This window comes from Psammomys obesus, unplaced genomic scaffold, assembly GCF_907164565.1.
Source record: "Psammomys obesus unplaced genomic scaffold, mPsaObe1.curated_primary_1811, whole genome shotgun sequence".
Classification (NCBI taxonomy): domain Eukaryota; kingdom Metazoa; phylum Chordata; class Mammalia; order Rodentia; family Muridae; genus Psammomys; species Psammomys obesus.
Genome location: NW_026585689.1, coordinates 20,384,397 through 20,405,973, shown reverse-complemented (window position 1 = coordinate 20,405,973; position 21,577 = coordinate 20,384,397). Strand labels below are relative to the sequence as shown.

The 21,577-nt window shown below is 35.8% G+C and overlaps 1 protein-coding gene across 1 annotated transcript in view; it reads left to right on the top strand.

Annotated features, from left to right (window-relative positions):
* The window catches only part of Cadm2 (cell adhesion molecule 2), a 249,178-nt gene that overhangs the window by 74,121 nt on the left and 153,480 nt on the right, over positions 1 to 21,577 (top strand). Inside the window, exon 3 of the mRNA XM_055593354.1 lies at positions 2,370 to 2,519. Coding sequence (XP_055449329.1) covers positions 2,370 to 2,519 — 150 coding nt within the window. The remainder of the gene's footprint in view (positions 1 to 2,369; positions 2,520 to 21,577) is intronic.

Sequence of the window (21,577 nt, the reverse complement as noted above, 5' to 3'; positions counted from 1 at the left end):
CTTTCTTTCTTTCTTTCTTTCTTTCTTTCTTTCTTTCTTTCTTTCTTGGAACAGAAATTAAGTACTGAAATAGTGAATTAGTTTCTTGTATTACCACAGAAGACTTAAGTACAACAAATACTGACATTTATCCGATTTTACAATTTCAATTTCATTGTAAAAAAATGATTACTGATTTTTTTCCCCCTTTTGTTGTTGAATTCACATTTCATCAAATGGTAACACAACTATTATGACCCAGCAGCCCCTGTGGAAAAAAAATGTGGAACTTTCAGAATAAACTTCAAATGGTTCATTGACTTTGTTTCACCAAGGGAAAGGAAAAAAAATCACTTAACCTCCCAGTGTCAGTTTACCCATCTGTGAAATGAGAAGGATAATATTTTCTTATGGGGATGTTTTGAAAATTATTTTGCAAATGTAGTAGATAAAATTGTTGCAGGCATCACTGCCTTTCCCCCCTGAATTCTTTAAAGAGACAGACCGTGTCATCAATGCACTTGATGGTTAAAACATTGTTTAGATTGAACCGTGTTTATTTATTAGCAGTTGTGAGCTTTATGAGATTTGGAGAATCACCTCTGGACTGCTCAATTTATACATGATATTAACAACAAGGAGTCCAAGAAATGCACCTTAGAATCATACTGAGCTCTGTTTTATGAGCTGATAATCCTAGGCAAGTATTCCCTTTGTGTCTGAGCTGACGTTTGCTGGGTGTGTTTTGGTTTTTGCTTCACATCACTTGACAAGACCCATAGTCCTCTGAGCTCCCCACTAGAGGTCATCTATGAGCTGAAGGCAAGACACACCCCAATATGGTCCTGTTGAATTTCAAGTCAACTATCAAAGGATATGTTACTAAAAACTCCAATCTTAATTTTAAAATTCATATTAGATTAAAAGGAGGTATCCTGGGGAGTTGTCATGGTGACTTGAAGGAGCTGGCATTGAAAAGGTAAAAGGTCCTGAAAGTCTTAATTATATAAGGTGGTCATGAACCTCTGTGCTTGGGTCATTTAAGCCTTGAAAGAAATGTTTCCCTTCAGGCCCTTTTGTCTCTTCTGGTGCCAATCAACAAGCTTCCTGGTAATAAACTTCTTTATGCCAACAGCTCAAGTGGTTCTTGGAGTAATGAGAGAATCATTACAAACTAAAGAAGAAAAGAGAAATATATTTCATGGGTGTGATTAAGGCACCCTACTGTCCTTGACTATGTAAATTGTTTTTGACTTAATGATCTACCATGCTCACGTAATAGTAGTTTCACCTGGTTCTGGTATATCATTTTTATCACTGTGGATCTTTGTTATCAGATTGGGCAGACTTGATCTCCAGATCATTCCAGAAATGAAAAGTATATGTTACATTCCTATACGCAGTAACCTTGTTTAAATTATTTCGGGTGTGATTGCTAAGTAGATTTATTACATAGATTGCATTAATCATTAATATAATACAAGTGAAAATAGAAAAAAATAGCTTATATGCTGGCGTTACCTAAATTGATGATTCATTTAAGAACTTAAAAAGATGTATTATCTTGAATACAGAGAACGATAATTATTACAGAAATGCAGGCAAGGCAGTTATAAATATCTTCTTGGATGAAAATTGTATGGGCACACATGTGAGGGGGGTAAAGTTGTTGCTGTTGTTCTGTAGAAAATATGTTGCTATTGGTAATAAGGCTGGCCCCAAATTCCTGGAATGCAGGGGCTCCTTGTTCAGCTTCCTGAGTGGCTAAGACTATAGGTGTATGTCACTCTTGAAAATTTTCAAGAAATATTCTAAAGCATGAATACTCTTTATAGAGTAGACATATTGTTTGCTGACATTTTGTTTATCAGAAGAGGCTCTATAAAGTTTCTCAATAAGGTGGGGTTCAATTATCATTTCTTTTATCATAAATTAACTCTAAACGTATAGTTTTTATATATTATGAGCTTTGTTCTACATTATAAAAAGCTACCTGGAAGTGTTTTACGAGTTTTCTATGTTCCTGCAGAGAGCTTAATTCATGCAACATCACTCCCTGCCTTATCTTCAGCAGTGACTTCATCTAACACCACATAACCAATACTAGTCCAAGGAAAATTAAAGATTATTGTATTACTATTGGAATATATCTTCATGTGTACCTTGAGGAGGTACTTTTTCTGAGAAATAGAAGGAACTATACAGGAGCCCTAATGGTGCACAGAAGGGTTGACTTAATGGATCTAAATTGCTTTTCTATATTTTGTAATGTATAATTTTGTTGTTCTAAATTTTATTTTGTGTAAATCCCGATGTGCAATGTTGTTTTTGGGGGAGTTAATTATTTTATAACTTTCATTTAATCGACATTTTCTTTAATCTCCTTTTAGGCAGCCAAGGGCAGTTTCCACTAACTCAAAATGTAACGGTTGTTGAAGGCGGAACTGCAATTTTGACCTGCAGAGTTGATCAAAATGATAACACCTCCCTCCAGTGGTCAAATCCAGCTCAACAGACTCTGTACTTCGATGACAAGAAAGGTGAATACATTTTCTCAGAAATGTTTTAAACATGTTCTGAAATATCCTAATTATAATGAATTTATTTTCATAAGATGATTCAAATTATTCCTTTTGATTACTAAACTGCTGCTGCTTGTATTTAAACATGATAAATATTAAATACTTTAGTTTGCAAGTCATAAACACCAAGGATAACCTGTGTCAACTTTCTAATAAAATAAACAGCCTCAGTTCTGTTTGAAAATGCTTTTCCTGCCTATTTCTCACACCCATCTTTATGCTGCATCCTTTCATTTTTAGGGCTTTCTTGTTTGTACAGTAAATTTTTTTCTCATATCAGGTAATGTACTATTATTTTATAATTCCGATTTTACCTATTTAAAAGATGCTTTCAATAGAAAAGTTTTATTTTATAGATATATCCTCATCAATTGGATCAGCAAGAAAAAACTATAGAATTTATTTATCTGTTCATAAACATATTAAAAACCCTGAAATTAACTTTGAAACTGTATTAATGTGTGCCTAGATAGGAGGTAGATTTGGTCTTGATTAATTAAGGCTTCTAATTAGATAAAACACAAGTTGTGATTTAAGTGTTTTAGTAGTGCAGAAATCCATACTCTACAACTTAAGCAAACATCTAATAATTATATGTCAAGTTGTTAATTTTCCATCTATTATTATAACAGTAGATGGAATTGTGAGTTCAGGAAATGTAATAAAATGTGGAAATATTTATAAGTAATTTTTTATTATACAAAATAGAAAATATGATTCACATATTATATGTTCAAAATGTTTACATTTGCTATTCACAAGGAATGTTCTAGATAATAATAAGACAACCTAAAATATGCTTAATTCTTAGCTATCAAAAGTTTGACCAAGCAAACTGTAATAAAGATGCATATTACATATATACTAGTAAAAATTTTTCCATTAATGTTAACAACTGAAAATTATTTTTCAGGTTTTCAACTTTTTAAATTAATTTTTTACATTAATTACATTTTATTCACTTTGTATCCCTGCTGTACCTCCTCCCAATCCCACCCTCCCTCCCTCATATCCTCCCTGGCTCTCTCTAAATCCACTGGTATATAGGTCCTCCTCCCCTTCCATCTGACCCTAGTTTATCAGGTATCTTCAGGACTGGCTGCATTGTCCTCCTCTGTAGCATGGTAAGGCTGCTACTCCCTCAGCGGGGTGGGAGGTGGGGGTCAAAGAGCCAGCCACTGAGTTCATGTCAGGGACATTCCCTGTTCCCCTTAGTAGGAAACCCACTTGGATACTGGATAACTTTTTTTAATATATCATGAAACACTGGTTAAATATGTAATTGAATAAGTTCAAATATATTGAAGGTCTCTTTGTACTACCAGTGGAAAAGAACAAAGAAGAGTCTCTGCCTTCATACATAGTCAGTAGTGTGGATGACAAATAAACAAAAGAACAAAACATGTTAGAAGGTAAAGGACAAATGTTTAAAATGGCTGGAAATGTGGCTCAGTGACAAAAGTGCTCACTGTTCTTTCAAAGAGCCCAATCTGAGAATCCCCAGAGGATGAGACATAATAGGATAGAAGAATAGATAGTTTGACTTTTGTCTTGAGGCACTAGCTCATATGGTTATGGAAATAGATGGGCTTAAAATATTTACAGAAGGCTATGGAGCTAAAGATACGAGGAATTGTCCCCTCATAGTATGTGCCTAAAACAGGGTCATCATGATTTCTCTCAAGGTCTTCAACAGATTGAATGAAACCCACTCACAACAATATTGTACTTTAATGAAAAGTCTAAAGAGTGCAATACTGTCTTTTAAGCAATGGCTTTACAAATTTTCACCAGATATTTGGGAACAATAACTTCCTCTTTCCCGTGAGACATGTATGACAGTACAATCAATGCATGGGACTACTGTGACTACTGATTAATGCGACATTCGCCACTCCCTTGTCAATCACAGTTTTGCTTCCCGAGATTAGGATTATAGGAACTCTTATTTGTGTATGCCTTTATGCAGTATATTTTGTTATATAATCATACTTTACATTTCATTTTTGTGTACAAACAAAGGTAAAGTATATTAATTTAGCAATATTTCCTTTTCTTCTATCACTGCACCAAATCAAATATTGCCTGGTAGTACATTTGTATATGTATATCCCAAAGTGCCTGTTTACACTTGCCTCTGTGTATGTGTGTATGTGTACATGTTTGAGGTCCACACAACAGCTTCAAGGGAGTGTCCCTCTCATCTTATTTTGAGACATGGTCTTTCAGTGGCCTAGAGCACACAAAGTAGATTAGGCTGGCTTGCTAGTGAACCAGTGGCTTATACTTCTGTCTGTCTCTCCAGCTTAGGGGTTACAGGAAGAGCACCTTCACATCAGGTTTTTAAGATTCTTTCTAGTGATAAAACACAGACAATCTTGATGGCAAGGGAAGCAACCACTTTATCAAGTTAGCCACAGAGAGTATTTTTTTTTTAATATATAAAATACTACAAACGAGAAATTTGTCACGGTTGCCAACCACCAATAATATAACATTAATCCACTCCATTGTTGTTGCTTATTAATCACTCTGTTGTGTGGTAACAAGCTCCACTTTAATGGATCCTGTACTTTCTCAGGAAGAAGAAGAGTATGCTTATAGTTGACATCTACAATTGAGAGGTCACATCCTCAGGCATGAAGATAAAATCTATATTAACTGCCCTTGCCTCCCTTTCTGTGGTTCTATAAGTTATCCTTTACAGAGCATCTAAGACTGGAATTGATTCTGAGTATTTCAAGCTAATGCATTTTTCCTGTCGTAAATAGAGCAACTTGTAATATAATATCTGCCAAGAGTTGCAAGTAGGCAACTTTTATTCTGAAGGATAATTATGCAATGAGGAAAACTCAAACTACATTTACAATATCTGCCTGTATGCTCTTGTGTCTTTGCACTTTCATAAAAACCTAATGCATGTAATCATATTAATTCTTGAAGTATACACTGGCTTCACTGTTCCTTTGTCAAATGAGAGCTTACAGTTACATTGCAAAACTCAGCCCACTAATTCCCCCTCCCCATAATATACCTCCCTGATTGTAGGTTTCTGGCTACTCTATCAATTAAGTTACCAACTGCAATACTATAGTAGAAAAAAGTTCGCAGAGAAACACCTCTATGAATACTAGTCAAATGTGGTTATCCCCTCACCTGTCAGTTACTCAGTTCTTATTATATCTGAACTGAATGACTATCTAGCAGTAATGACCCTCAAGTATAAGAATTTGACAATGAAGGCTACTTGGAAAAGTAAATCTTTAAGTGTCCCCAGATGTGATGAATGAACAGCTCAGTAAGGGAGCCCAATTTTTCTTTTAGAATTAGAGAAAACTTGCTTCCTTAGAGTTAAAAGCTACAACAGAGCATGGCTGATATTGGGCAGGTGATGATCAGCTGAAAGAGAATCAAGCTAGAAATTCTCTGAAGAGAGTATCTGTCAAGCGTGAGAAGCCAACAACATAGCTATGGAGGCACAACTGGCAATTTAGGGCATTAACATAAGACTTACCTAGCATCATTTCTTATCAAAGTTAAATGAAAACTATGATCTCATCTAAATTTTGGCATGTTTGTTGTAATAGGTAACTTGTAATTGTTAAAGTAACAGTTATTAACAGTTATTAATAGAAAAAGATATTAAAAATCTAAAGAATGTTGTTTTCAAACCCACAGCAAAGGAGAGCAGTCAAGGGATTTTAAACCTGACATTTTGCCTTGGTTATAACTAGGATATCCACCTAGTGAAGAAAACAAAGCAAAACAAAAACATAAAGAAAACAAACAAAAACCTCCAGCACCTGTACCCTTAGCTGTTTTTGTTTGATTGTCTGAAACCTATATCCTGGGCTGATCTGAAATTCCCAGTGGGGATGAGGATGGCCTTGAACTCCTGGTCCTCCTGTTTCGACCTTTCAAGTCTGCGATTACAAGTAGATAACATCATATCCCACATTCTGTCATTGATTTTTTTTTTTTTGTCACCTACTTCTTTCTTAAAGAGCAGATCTTCCTTTCACAATGTTGAAAATACACATAGAGTAAGACAAAGGGACACATTGCCAGTGATTTATAGAGAAAACTTACATGGTAAGGGAAATGCCATGTGCCTGGTCTGAGCAATTCAGTACCCACATGCACTTATCTGCTCTTGCACACTTTTAAAATAAATGGACACTTAGAATTCTACTGCTTAAGCACACATACTACACACCAAGTGCTGCCCAGCTGACAGTTACTCTTTGGAAACATGGTTCTGGATGTAGAATTGTTTTTCACCTGCATAGAAACCTTGATGAATATAAAGCTGGTAAGCAAGAATCACATGGATATCACCAAACAGGCATCAAATATTAAACAAATGAAAATTTGTTGTTGAAGTAATAGGCACTGGGTCAGATATGACTTTTGATACTAAAATTGATTCCACTAATAAAAGATGATTATTGACACATCCCCAAATCAGCTGGTCTGGTGGTTCGATTGGAGCAGCATTTTTAATAGATTCCTACCTGTTTCGTGCATACCTGAAGACAAGAAGTCATTAACGTTTGAATTGGCTTATGGGGAAGTCATTTTGTTTAATACTTAATTTTAAAAAAGACTAATTATAAAAGAAAATCAAGATGAGTCAATGAGTTGTCCATGAGGTTTAGAGAAAGCTTGGCTCATGTTGCTCAGGGAGCATTTACTTGTTAGAATCCTCTTCCTTCGATTTCCACAAGCCTCATCATCCCCACTGTTCTAAATGGCTGGTAAGCAGGTGGAACTGTGTGGGTATGTGAAGACAGAGAAAACAGGTAGCAGAGGTCATTATAACTCCACAGGAATGCTGTGTGGTATTTGACAATAGAGATAAAAAAAAATCAATTAGATCATAGTTTCTTTTCCTGTGCAGATAGAGGATAAAACAATTGAAGTAGCAAGAACCGATCCCTTAATTCTCAGAAAAGAACACTTCAGTGCTCCCTTATTGACCAATACTTCAGCGAGCATCTCCATGAGCACAGTGTGCGCATCCAGCAGCTGCATCTCTATGTGCTCAGACTTCACGTCATGTAAAAATGTAAAATGTGTTGCTCTGTGTATGTTACTTTATCAGATTTTGGATGAGGGAATGGCTTTGCTTGCCCTGTGAGCCTAAACACTGGAGTCTAGAACTCCAGTACTCTTGCAAAATGCCAGGTATGTGTGGAGGCTTCCTAAAATTCCATTATTTGGGGGGCAGATACAGGGGATCCATGGACAAAGTCATCAAATCAGCAGTCTCAGGGCTTAGCAAGAGACTCTGTAATGTCGGAAGACACCCAAAACAACTTCTTCACACTCATACACAGAGAAGTGTTCTTTACGTACATACATGCATAGAGCCATGCACATTCTATCCATAATACATGCAAAAATATTGCCCAGTACTTTCACAAGTTTCCTAAAGGAGTGAAAGCAAATAACTCCCCCAAACAAAGCCCCATGTCACTAGTGTTAGTTAACTACTTATTCTACTGATAAGTTTACATTAATATTGAGAATAATGGAAAAGAATGAACATGGATGTGGCTTCCTAAAACAAGACTGATAAAAAAGAGAAGAAAAATGAGATGAATTTTAAATGGCTCTATACCAATCAATGACACTTCACAGTGTCTATCTGTGTACCTGGTATCAATCACTTTGACAAGATTTAAAATATTAAAGATGAACAGAACAAAACATGTATAAAGGTAGACGATGTTAAAATTTCTTTTGCTTTCTTCCAAAATGCCCATGCATCCTCTTTATTCAGAGAAATGTAAAATTAACATTGTTGTCTTATATTTATAAGTTATTTTATTTAACTGCTAGATAGCCTACAAAACCTTTACCTTTTCATACTGAATCTTTAACCATAGGTTCAGAAGACCTTCCATGTTTTACACAAACAGACCCTTCAAGATTTGAAGATTATGAATAGTAACCTTAAGTAGGATGACAGACATCCATGTTTACTATGCATGATATGGTGTTTTGGAAAAGACTTCCCTTTGTTGCTTTCATTTACTTAGTTTCTAGAATTTTCATTTTTCTTGCAGAAACAGCAACTTATTCTAGGATACTGTTCCAAAGATACCTTCTTGTCATTGATCTCATCAGTGATATTTTCTCCTCAACTTTACCACACTACACAAACTTTACACTAATTAGGAAATCCAGTGGCAAATTGTATATATATATAATATATTATATATATTATATATGTATATTTATTATATATAGATATATAATAAATATAATATTGTATATATATACAATATATATACATATATATATGTACCTACATATAGGTACATATATATATATATGTACCTATGTATATATTAAACAAAAGGAATCAAGTTACCATTGGAAATCAATGTTACAATTGAATTAAATAGAATGTGAAAACTAAGTATAAAGAGACAAACATACTCAGAGTAATCACCAAAGATGATTAAACACCAAGGTCCTAGGAACAGGGGAAAGATGACCTGACCTTGGGCCTAAAGAAGAAGCAAAGGGACCCCCACCTTCAATTCTGGCTAGGAACTGAAACAGTGATAAGAAGACACTGTATGGAAATATGCAATTTGTATGTCTTTCTTCTTATGTTCTGATCATCTGTCAGTGTCTTCCCTGGAATGAACACAATTGGAAACTATAGATCAAGGCTTACTGAATATATTAGTTCCTCAAGGCAAAGAACAGGAAGAATAAACAGAAAGTAACATACCCAATATGTAACACACATAAATCCCTAAAACTTTGTATCATGCTGTGTTCACCATTGCCTTCATTTGCACTGATTCTATGGAGGGAGCATAAAGTTTCAGCAGCAATTTCATTTTGAAAAATCAATTTGTTGAAACATCATTTTTTTCAAAAAGATAATGTAAATGTTCAGCATCCATTTCTGTTATGATAAAGTCAATTTATTTATTTTTTCTCTTGATTTTTTATTTTATTTTTATTTTTATTAATTACACTACATGATCAAATGTTTTATGTATTATGGGTGAAAACCAAATTATTCCCAAGAACCCATATACATTTTTAACTAAGCAACTTATTACATATTTAAAAAGTGTAAGCAGGCACGGTAATTTTTTTTTTTCAGCTAGTTTCTCTTTACTAGCAGGCTGCAATTTGAAATTGCAAAGAAAGAATCAATTATTTTGAACAGCAATCTTATAAAAATCTTAAAAGAATCACAAACCTAAACTTTTGTATAGAAAACAATCAGCCATTTCTACTTTAAATATTCAAGGTGCACATCTACTTATTAACAGTTTTTATTAAGTCATATCAGAAAGCTCAGGGCAAAAGTGGGTAGAAGAAATTAATCACAAAATCACTAATGCAGCTTAAGGGAGAGAGTCATGTAAACCAGTGGGAATTCAGGCTATTGTTTTTGCTCCCTAACCTCAAGAAGTCCCAAGTTCAACTCTTAAGAATGCACTTCTCCACATTTAGGAACGTGTCCTGGTGCCTCAGCTTCTGATGTATCAGGAGTTCTCCACCTTCAGCCCAGAGGCATTTAATCACAGAGGCAACCTGACATCAGGAGACACAACTACGGAGATGCAGCCATTAAGACAGGAAAAGCAGGCAGGGTGGCACAGGCCCACAGTCCCAGAACACCAGAGGTACAGGCAAGAGACGCATGAGTTCGTGAACAGCTTGCACTGCAAAAGGAGGCCTTGTCTCAAAATACAACTCATTGGGAAAAAAAAAAAAAAAAAAGAATGTACTTCTCTGATGGTTCTGTTTGTAAAATCTGTGCAGTTTAACCTTTTATGATAGAGTAGATTCTTTATGAAAAGGACACAAAGTGCACAATGGGTAAGAAGAGTACATTTAAAATATTGTTGCTTTAGAAACCCTCCAATTTTCTACAGCTCTTTTGAAACCCAATGAGATTCTTTTTTTAACTTTCTTTCTTATTTTTTTTATTATTATTATTTATTACAGTTCATTCACTTTGTATCCAGTCTGTAGCCCCTTCCCTCCTTTTCTCCGTGTCCCACCTTCCCCCTCTCCTTCCCCATGTCCCTCTCCTAGTTCACTATTGGGGGAGGAATACCTCCCCTACTATCTGACTGTTCCCTCCCAGGTTTCATCATGACTGTCTGGATCCTCTTTCTCTGTGACCTAGTTAGGCCACCTCGCCAGAGGGAAGTGATCAAAGAACTGACCACTGAGTCCATGCCAGAGAAAGCCCTGCTCTCCTTACTGGGGAACCACATGGAGACTTAGCTTCTCATGGGTTACATCTGAGCAGGTCTAGGTCCTTTCTACACATGGTCCTGGGTTGATTTATCAGCCTTTGCAGGACCCCCTGAGCCCAGAATTTTTTTGGCTTTGTTGGTATCTTTGTGGGGCTCCACAAAGACCCTCCAGGTCTTTCTATCTCCCCCTTCTACCATAAGATTCCCTGCACTCTGCTCAAAGTTTGGCTATGAGTCTCAGCATCTGCTTCAATACCCTGATGGATAGGGACTTTCAGAGGTCCCCTGTGGAAGGCTCTGTCCTCCTCCCTGTCTTCTACTTCCAATGTCTATCCTGTTTGCCCTTCTGAGTGAGGTTTCAGCTTCTTTCCTAGGGTCCTTCTTGTTGTTTAACTTCTTTAGGACTATAGATTTTAGTATGTTTATCTTATATTATATGGCCAATATCCATTTATATGTGAGTATATATCATGCATCTTTCTGCTTCTGGAGTACCTCACTCAGGATGATCTTTTCGAGTTCCATGTATTTGCCATCCATCATGATTTCCTTGTTTTTAATTGCTGATTAGTATTCCATGAGATTCTTATATATGAACTGAAAAGTGCAGGCTTGAGAACACAAAGTAAATATAAACATAAACAAATACAGGATGTACACAGTTACTGGTTATTGTTACTGGTTATTTATAAATGTATGAAGCTGTAACTTTGTTATGGTTAAACATTTGTAAATATGGTGATCTACTTGTCAATTTATACACATTATTTTTATTTGGAAATTTTATAAATTCAAAAATATTAAGTTTTTGCTCACATTGCACCTACATAAATATTTTCTAATGTTCATGCAAAATAATAATTTAGAATTTCTCTTATTTTAATTTATTTTAACTTTGAGTATGAGAATTATAAATTAATATTGGTACTTTGCTTTTATTAATTTATTTCTGTAGTCCCAGCAGGCTCTGTAGCATGATCCTAGGAAATAGCAATGAAGTATTAATTAGTTAGTAATGAAATATTACTAACAGCATTTGAGTGAGTTATGGGAAGCGGTACTATGTTAATCTCAAAATGTTTGTGATTATAAGAATTAAAATTCCTGATGTCAGTTGAGCACTGTGTGAACTGAAGCTGAACTGGAGTGTTACTGGGGCTTGATAATCATGTTGAGTCTCTTATTCCTTATTCCTCTGTTTGAAAATGTTCAATGTTGGTTTTAGGAAAATTGTTATCTAGATACAATGCATTGAAGTAGAACTTTTGAAGCCACTGCCAACAGGGTATATCTTTTATTTGAGAAAAAAGACATAGTCATGTTCAATGGACTTTTTCTCTTTTACTGAACTTTGGATTGGCTTATTATTTTTGTTTGTTTTGTTCACTTTTGGAATTTTCTTTGTTCTGTGTATGTCATTTTTTTCATTGCATTATGTTTTATTATTTTTGTATTTTTTTGAGACAAGATTTCATGTAGTCTAGGATGGCCTCAAGATTGCTAAATAACAAACATTACCCTTGAACTCCTGGTCTTTCTCCTTCCATTTTACAAGAACAGCAGTTGTAGGTCTGAAACACCACACTTGCTAAATGGACTAATGGTAGGCCTGTCTGTGAGCCAAGCAGGGAAGCATTCTGGAATAGATTCTGTCTAATTGTGTTGGAAGAAAAATTAAGCTACCTAGTTCATATCAGAGTTCACACAAAGAAGTAAACAAGGCAGTGAATTATCCTGGATAGACTGCAGACTGGGCTTGGACAACCATTGAAGATCATGTTCTTTTCAAGAAACAAACCACCCCGAGGTTGTAAGCCAAGAAGTGAGGCAATGTTTAAATGTCACCCCAGTGTATATGTGTGATTGCCATAGAGATAATCAACACTGAAGATGAAAGAAAGATCAGAAGCAAAATAAATCTGTGTGAGCAGTTCTACACCCAACCCCCAGAAAAAAACTGTAATTTTTTTTTTGTTACAGACACTTGTGAGGTGCTGTGTAGGTGCTGGGACTTGAACACATGTCCTCTGGAAGATCCAATGCCCTTAAAAGCTGAGCCATATCTTCAGCCCTGGAGCATTTTTCTAAGCCCTGAATCTCTGAGAGCCATAGATTTTTCCATGAAGCACAAAATATGTCCATAATTATAACTGGGATGAATTATTTGATAACCAAATGAAGAAGCACTAAAATAATTCACAATATTTCATTAGCAGTTTCTACATCCATAACATGTGCAAAAGCAAAGCTACACACCAAGACAAATATAGGGAAGTATTATTAAACTGGTAAATTTTTTATTATTTTAAAATGACAAATAAATGATAATGATGTAATAGTAATTGTTAACATTCCAGTGGTTTAAATTTCAGTGTGACATATGTGTTTCTATCTTGTCCATTTATCTAGGCTCTTTCGATTGATATCATTTGTGACAGAAAATAAGGTCTGAGTTAAATTATTTCTATGCCTTATAATAATGCCAGTTATAGTAGAAAAATGAGTCTCAGACAAATGCATCAACAGGAATGGTAGAGGAGATTTTGAAGCAATTTCAGCGAGCTTAAGTTTCTCATTTTAAACTTTTATATAAAATGAGGCAAATTTTATATAAAATTCATCTTCAATCTGGTGTTAGTAGCCATTGCCAGTATTTATCCTATAAACGTATGAAGAAATGCAGTTTTGTATGAAAGGATCCAATTCAAGATTCAAAGGTTTCTTTGTGCATAACTTTTATGAGGAAACAGAAAATTCAAGGTGTCCTATCAGTGTTGTAGTCTGTTACAGGATAATATTTTGCAAATGGGTAAAGAGATAACCACCAACCTCAGTAATAAATACACTTTATTTATAGCTATTCTATGATAAATAATTATAGAAATCCCATTACTCCAAGTTTCCTAGTTTGGCCTTTGATCCTACCATTGCAAAATGTACTATATACTTTTCTTGCAAAAAAAATTAAGATTTCTTTTTTGGAGATACCAAATATATCAGAATATAAGAAGGCTGCAAGTCTACATATGTACAAGTGCAAAAATAGGCTGGTGGGTATTTAATTAAAACAGCTTCTAAAATCAATATGCTGTTTACGTTGTTTTTTTTTTAATTTTATTTTTTTCTTATCAGTTACATTTTATTAACTCTGTATCCCAGCCATGTCCTGATCCCTCATTTCCTCCCAGTCCCTCCCTCCCTCCCTCATCTCCACCGTGCCCCTTTCCAAGTCCACTGATAGGGGGGGACCTCCTCCCCATTCATCTGATCCTGTTTTATCAGGTATCTTCAGGACATTGTTTTAAGCCAACATTGTAGCAAAGGAAATAAACAAAGTGTTTGAACTGAAGAACTGGACAGCCTTGTTTAAAACTACCCTATTTTTAGGTGTTATACTTAAGCGAAGATACAGATATGCAATTGTAATAAATAGTTCTTATCAGAAAGACTAACAAACTGCTGGAAAGTGATGAATCCATATGGAAAAACTTGCAACAAATTGGAATCATCAATTCAAAATAGAAAGAGGTATTTGAGATTGAGTTTAAAGAGCTGGCAGAACAATTTGCTGTAGTTTCAGGCAGTGTTGGAAGATTTCTATACATTTTGTTCTTAAACTCCCACCTGACACTTTTTCATTCAACGTAATGAACTGGGAAATAATAACTGGTGTATTTTAGTTAAGAGGCTGAAGAAGCTTTAACTCATAGGATTCACAATGGTAGAAGTGTTCCATGCCTTTTTCATATATGGATACTGAAGGAAAGGAACCTATTAACTGACTTGACTCGTCAATGTCTGAGGTAGTGGAAGGGTATGGTGGCTTTGCTAATGTCTTTAATAATGTATCATGAGATTGTCATTCATTGTCTGTCTGAACAGTCAGGCAAGGAACTACTGGAATATGTTTTGTTTGTTGTCAGCTTATCAGGTCATAGAATAAATTATAGGAGTAGCTGCAGTGAAAACGTTAAGATGCATTACAACTAGGATGAATGACAAATGTGTTTAAAGGATCATTTTAAAGGATTATCTATAGGGTTTATAACAATCCTACCACTTCACTTTCTTAAAGTTTAATGTTACTGCATACAGACACTAATTACTAAGTCAGTTATTGAAGATTACATTCAATGTTGCATATATATATATTCAGAAATGTGTATAATATTAAAACCAATTTTCCTTGAAAATTAATTTAATTAATAACTTCTATACTCTACAATTTCAATAATATATTTTGCAAGTAAAATAATATACCTGAGATTAGTTTTGAAATCATATCATGACAGCATAATTACTTACCCTTTTATTATCACCTACTTACAGAAATTCAGAATAATTATCAAAAACTTTGTATTTCTATGTGACTCACTTGTTATATTTTTCAAGTACCTTATCAATCACTTTACTTGGAACCTTGTGCAATGCCAATGAGTTAATTATTGGATTTGTGTAATTATTTGCAAGCTGACTCTACTTTGTGCAAAGTGCTGCCACTGTACTCTTTAATGAACAAATGTTCTTAGACTTAATCATTAATTTGCATTCTGCTTCTGCTAAAATAACTACAAATCACATGCTCACATTTCAGTCATTAAAACAAGTATAATGAAATGAATAGATTTTCCTGATTGTAGTATTCTATGATTCTTTTTGTTGCAAGAAATTTAATAACATTTATTCTTCCATAGTTAGTAAAATGCAAAACATAAGGATTGTTTTAAAAGGCAAATTGTTAAGAAGTTAAAAACTTCCTGTTTCTTAAATAACCCAAAAAAGATTACTGCTACAGTTTGAAAATGAGAGTTAAGAATGGAAGAAAAAAGAAACAGTCTCATGAAAGACCCCTGTTCCCTGATATATTTGGTCCTTGTGGCACTCCTGTATTCTCCAGGTCTTACTAATACCCCACCTTCTTTCATATGATTCCCTGTACTCTGCCGATGGTTTGGTTATGAGCCTTAATATCTGCTTAGAAACACTGCTAGAGTCTTTCAGAGGCCGTCTGCTTCTCCAACAAAGGACCATGTATGGATATAACCTAGAACCCCTGCTCGGATATAGCCCATGGTAGCTCAGTGTCCAAATGGGTTCTCTAATAAAGGAAAAAGGGACTATTTCTGACACGAACTCAACCGCGAGCTCCTCAACTCCCCTCCTCCGAGGGAAGAGCAACCTGGCTAGGCCACAGAAGAGGACATTGCAGCCAGTCCTGAGAAGACCTGATAAACTAGGGTCAGATGGAGGGGGAGGAGGTCCCTCCCTGTTAGTGGACTTGGAAAGGGGCAGGGAGAAGACGAGGAAGTGAGGGTGGAATTAGGCTGGAATGAGGGAGGGGGCTATGGCTGGGATACAAAGTAAATAACCTGTCATTAATATAAAAAATTAAAAAATGTAACTAATAAAAAAGAAATTAAAAAAAGAATGGAAGAAAAGATGGGAGGCAAAGAATAAACATTTATCTTTGAATTGAACCAAGGGGAATTTGCAGAAGATTCATAGCCATATCGGCTCACTGATTATTCAGGTGGTGGAAAGAGATTCTCAGTGTGTGCTCTTCTATCTTAATGAAAAAGATAACCCACCTCAAAATGAATATTATTTTTTTTTTAAATAGAGAACTCTGCCCATCAGTTGGCCATCAGGCTCAGCATCTGCTTTGACAGTCTATACTGCAGAAGCTTTCAGAGGCCCTCTGTGGCAGGTTCCAAGGTTGTTTCCTGTTTTCTTCTGGCTTTCAGAGGCCCTCTGTAGCCGGTTCCAAGGTTGTTTCCTATTTTCTTTTTCTTCTGATGTCCATCCTCTTGGCCTTTCAGGATGGGGATTGAACATTTTAGTTAGGGTCCTCTCTTTTGCTTAGTTTGTTTAGATGTACAGATTTTAGTGGGTTTATTCTATGTTGTATGTTTATATGAGTGAGTATATATCATGTGTGTCTTTTTGCTTCTGGGACAACTCACTCAGGAGGCGTAATTTATGCAGTTACCTTTAGATTCAAATTTGTTGGACATACTGGCAAACACCTGTAATTCCAGCTGCTCAGGGATCAGGGGTTCTGAACCGAGCGAATTTTAGTTTCAACAATGGCCTGGGCTATAGGGAGAGCCATATAATATTAATATTATTATAAATTTAAAATTAGAATCAATTAACTATAAATTCTAAATTGACAATACATAAAGATAATTTCAAGGGCATTAGACACACATTAAATTTATCTTTCGGTTTTTGTATCCACTTGAACTACAGATACAGATAAATAAACTGAGCAAAGGCCTTTAAAAAAAATAGAGAACTCTGTTTAACCTATTTGGAGAACTGAGGCTTTGTGTGGCATTTGGAAGCACTTTTGAAGGAATATCACTACAATTACCAATCAAGGAGAAGAGAGAATTGCCAAAACATTATATTTTGATTGCATGATAAATGTGGTTAGGATCCACTGAAGTCTTTGTCCAGAGATCATGAAACTTAATTTCACTACATTACTCAAATAAAATGACCTTAAAATGGAAGGTCATGAATTCAAGCTAGAATTTGATCAAGGATACTTATGATAGAAGTGTAGTGTTTCCATTTTCAATGACCTTAAAAAGAGGGTCTTAAGGAAGTCACAATAGGTTTTATTGAGACCATTTAATATTGAATAAAATCACACAGTTAAGTAAATGAATAATCATTTTTGGAAAACATAATATGAAAATGTGTGACCATAGAAAGTGAATAGCCCTCCAGCAGTTCTTGTGGAAATTGTAATCTCTTGCAAAAGATGAAGTAGGTGGTAAATTGGGAGAAAATTATTAAGGCTGTACAAATTCTAGTACATTTTGTAAAATAGGCTTTTTCTTACTTTTTGTCTGTACAGTAATATAAGTGTGATGTACTGCGTGGTGGGTCATGATCTCTACTATTAATATACTTTCTTTTGTATCACATAATTTGATAAGGAAGTCAAACTATGGGTCTGCAACTGATTCTCAGTGAATTTAGGTAGGGAAATTATGCTTTTTATAGAACTATTCATTATTATCTTTTAAAAAAAATTTCAGTGTGTAGGAATCAATCCAACAACTTCAAAGGGAACAATTGAGAAAAATTAACGCAAAGTTTTCCAAAAGACAATTCTTTGTGATTTATTTTAAGTGTTTAAAAAAGGCTACTCAGTTTCCAAGTGAGTTCCTTAGTAAGAGAAACAGGGGCTGTCTCTAACATGAACTCAGTGATTGTCTCTCTGATCACCTTCCGCTGGGGGTTGGGGGAGGTGCAGCCTTGCCAGGCCACACAGAGAGATGATGCAGCCAGCCTTAATGAGACCTGGTATGCTAGGGTCAGATAGAAGGGGAGGAGGACTTCTCCTATCAGGGGATGAGGGAAAGGGCATAAGGGGAGAAGTGGCAGGGTGGGTGGGAGAGGGAGGAATTGAGGAAAAAGTCTGCAGCTCGGATACAATGTGAATAAAATGTAATAAATGAATAAATAATTTAACAACAGAGTAAATAAATAATAATAATAATAACAAAGAAAATTATTAAAAATTCCGTGCCTACATTTAAAAATGATAATGCTGTACTGTATTTTTCCAAAATATATTTAAACATAGGAATAAACCTCCATATGTAACTGATGGATTTTTTTTTCATATCATTTTTTTAAATTTTTTATTAATTACACTTTATTCATTTTGTATCCCCCCATAAGCCCCTCCCTCCTCCCCTCCTGATCCCACCCTCCCTTCCCTTTCTGCATGCATGCCACTCCCCAAGTCCACTGATAGGGGAGGTTCTCCTCTTCTTTCTGATCTTAGTCTATCAGTTCTCATCAAAAGTGGCTGCATTGTCCTCTACTGTGGCCTGATAAGGCTGCTCCCCCCTCAGGGGGAAGTGATTAACAAGCAGGCCAATCAGATTATGTCAGAGGCAGTCCCTCTTCCCATTACTATGTAACCCACTTGGACACTGAACTGCCATGGGCTACACCTGTGCAGGGGTTCCAGGTCATCTCCACGAATAGTCCTTGGTTGGAGTATGAGTCTCTGGGAAGTTCCCTGTGTTCAAATTATATTGTTCTGTTGCTCTCCTTGTGGAGTTCCCGTCCCCTCCAGCTCTTACTATTTCCCACTTCTTACATAGAATTCCATTCACTCTGCCCATCAGTTGGCCATCAGGCTCAGCATCTGCTTTGACAGTCTATACTGCAGAAGCTTTCAGAGGCCCTCTGTGGCAGGTTTCAAGGTTGTCTCCTGTTTTCTTCTGGCTTTCAGAGGCCCTCTGTAGCAGATTTCGAGGTTGTTTCCTATTTTCTTTTTCTTCTGATGTTCATTCTCTTTGCCTTTCAGGATGGGGATTGAACATTTTAGTTAGGGTCCTCTCTTTTGCTTAGTTGTTTAGATGTACAGATTTTAGTGGGTTTATTCTATGTTGTATGTTTATATGAGTGAGTATATACCATGTGTGTCTTTTTGCTTCTGGGACAACTCACTCAGGATGATCCTTTCCAGGTCCCACCATTTACCTGCAAATTTCATGATTTCCTTATTTTTCATTGCTGAGTAATACTCCATTGTATAGATGTACCACAGTTTCTGCATCCATTCTTCAGTTGGGGGGAATCTGGGTTGTTTCCAGCTTCTGGCTATTACAAATAAAGCTGCTACAAACATGGTTGAGCAAATGTCCTTTTGGGTATATGCCTAGGAGTGGTATGGCTGGATCTTGAGGAAGCGCTATTCCTAGTTGTCTGAGAAAGCGCCAGATTGATTTCCAGAGTGGTTGTACCAGTTTACATTCCCACCAGCAGTGGAGAAGGGTTCCCCTTTCTCCACAACCTCTCCAGCATGTGTTGTCCCTTGAGTTTTAAACTAAAGTGGACTCTGTAGTAATGGGAACAAGGCCTGTCTCTGACGTGAACTCAGTGGCTGACTTTTTGATTGCCTTCCCCTGAGGGGGGTACAGCCTTACCAGTCCACCAAGGAAGACAATGTAGCAAGTCGTGATGAGACCTGATAGGCTAGGGTCAGATGGAGGGGAGGAGGAACTCCCCTATCACTGTACTTGGGGAGGGGCATGGGAGGATATGAGGGAGGGAAGATGCTATTGGAAAGGTATCCAGAAGGGGGCTACAACTGGGATACAAAGTGAATAAACTGTAACCAATAAAAAATAAATAAATTTTTAAAAAGATATATTTTCAACAGAATCATTTGACATATACACGCTATGTAATGTTTGTAATAATTAAACTTCTTACCATATCTACTGTCAACCATATTATGGTAAAATAGCAGAACTTTGTTTTATATCTTAAAGCGTATATTCTTGACAATATACCAGCTGCTTCCTTATCATCCTAGCCCTTGGTAAATCACTATTCATTTTGTGATTTTTTTTTTCCTTTTTAAAAATTTATTTATCTATTATTATAATTTATTCACTTTGTATCTCGGCTATAGCCCCTCCCTCTTCTCCCCCTATGCCCCTCCCAAGTCCACTGATAGGGGTCCTCCTCCCCTTCCATCTGACCCTAGCCTATCAGGTCTCATCAGGACTGGCTTCATTGTCTTCCTCTGTGTCCTGATAAGGCAGGTCCCCCATCAGAAGATGATCAGAGCGCCTACCACTGAGTTCACTTCAGAGACAGTCCCTGTTCCCCTTAATAGGGAACCCAATTGGAGACTGAGTTTATGCGCTATATCTACGCAGGGGTTGCTTTTCTCAGTTTAAAGAATTTAGATATCACATATGAGGTCATGCAGTGTTTTTGTTTGTTGGTTGGTTTGTTTATAACATGTTCACACACATATATTTGTGAGGCCAGAGGATAATGACTTTCCATTGTTTCTCACTTTGCCATCTGTCTGTCTACCTGTCTCTCTCATCTATCTATCTATCTATCTATCTATCTATCTATCTATCTATCTATCTATCATCTATCCGTCTATCCTTCTATCTGTCTATCTATCCATCTATCTATCATCTATCTATCTATCTATCTATCTATCTATCTATCTATCATCTATCCATCTATCTATCTGCCTATCTGTCTGTCTATCTATCCATCTATCTGTCTATCTATCTATCTATCTATCTATCTATCTATCTATCTATCATCTATCCGTCTATCCGTCTATCCGTCTATTTGTCTATCTATCCATCTATCTATCATCTATCTATCTATCTATCTATCTATCATCTATCCATCTATCTATCTTTCTATCTATCTATCCATCTATCTATCATCTATCTATCTATCTATCTATCTATCTATCTATCTATCATCTATCCATCTATCTATCTGCCTATCTGTCTGTCTATCTATCCATCTATCTGTCTATCTATCTATCTATCTATCCATCTATCTATCATTTATCTATCTATCTATCTATCTATCTATCTATCTATCTATCATCTATATCATCTATTTATCGTTCAACAATCTATCATACATCTACCTATCTTTGTTGAGAAAGGTTGTCTCATTGACTCAGGTGCTCAAGGAATAGAAAGTAAGGCTTTGGCATTCTCCTGTGTCTTCTCCACATCATTAAGACTATGAGCATGTTATCTCTACACACGGCTTTTTATCTCGAGGTTGGATCTTTGAATCTCAAGATCTCAAAATTTCCCAGCAAATATTTTACCAACTGTGCTTTCTCTATCTAGCTCACATCTGTCTTTTGATGTTTGGCCTATTTCATTTAGTATGTGCTCAACAGAAATTAAAGTTGTGACAAATGGGAGAATTCAATTTTTATTAATATAAACAATATTTATC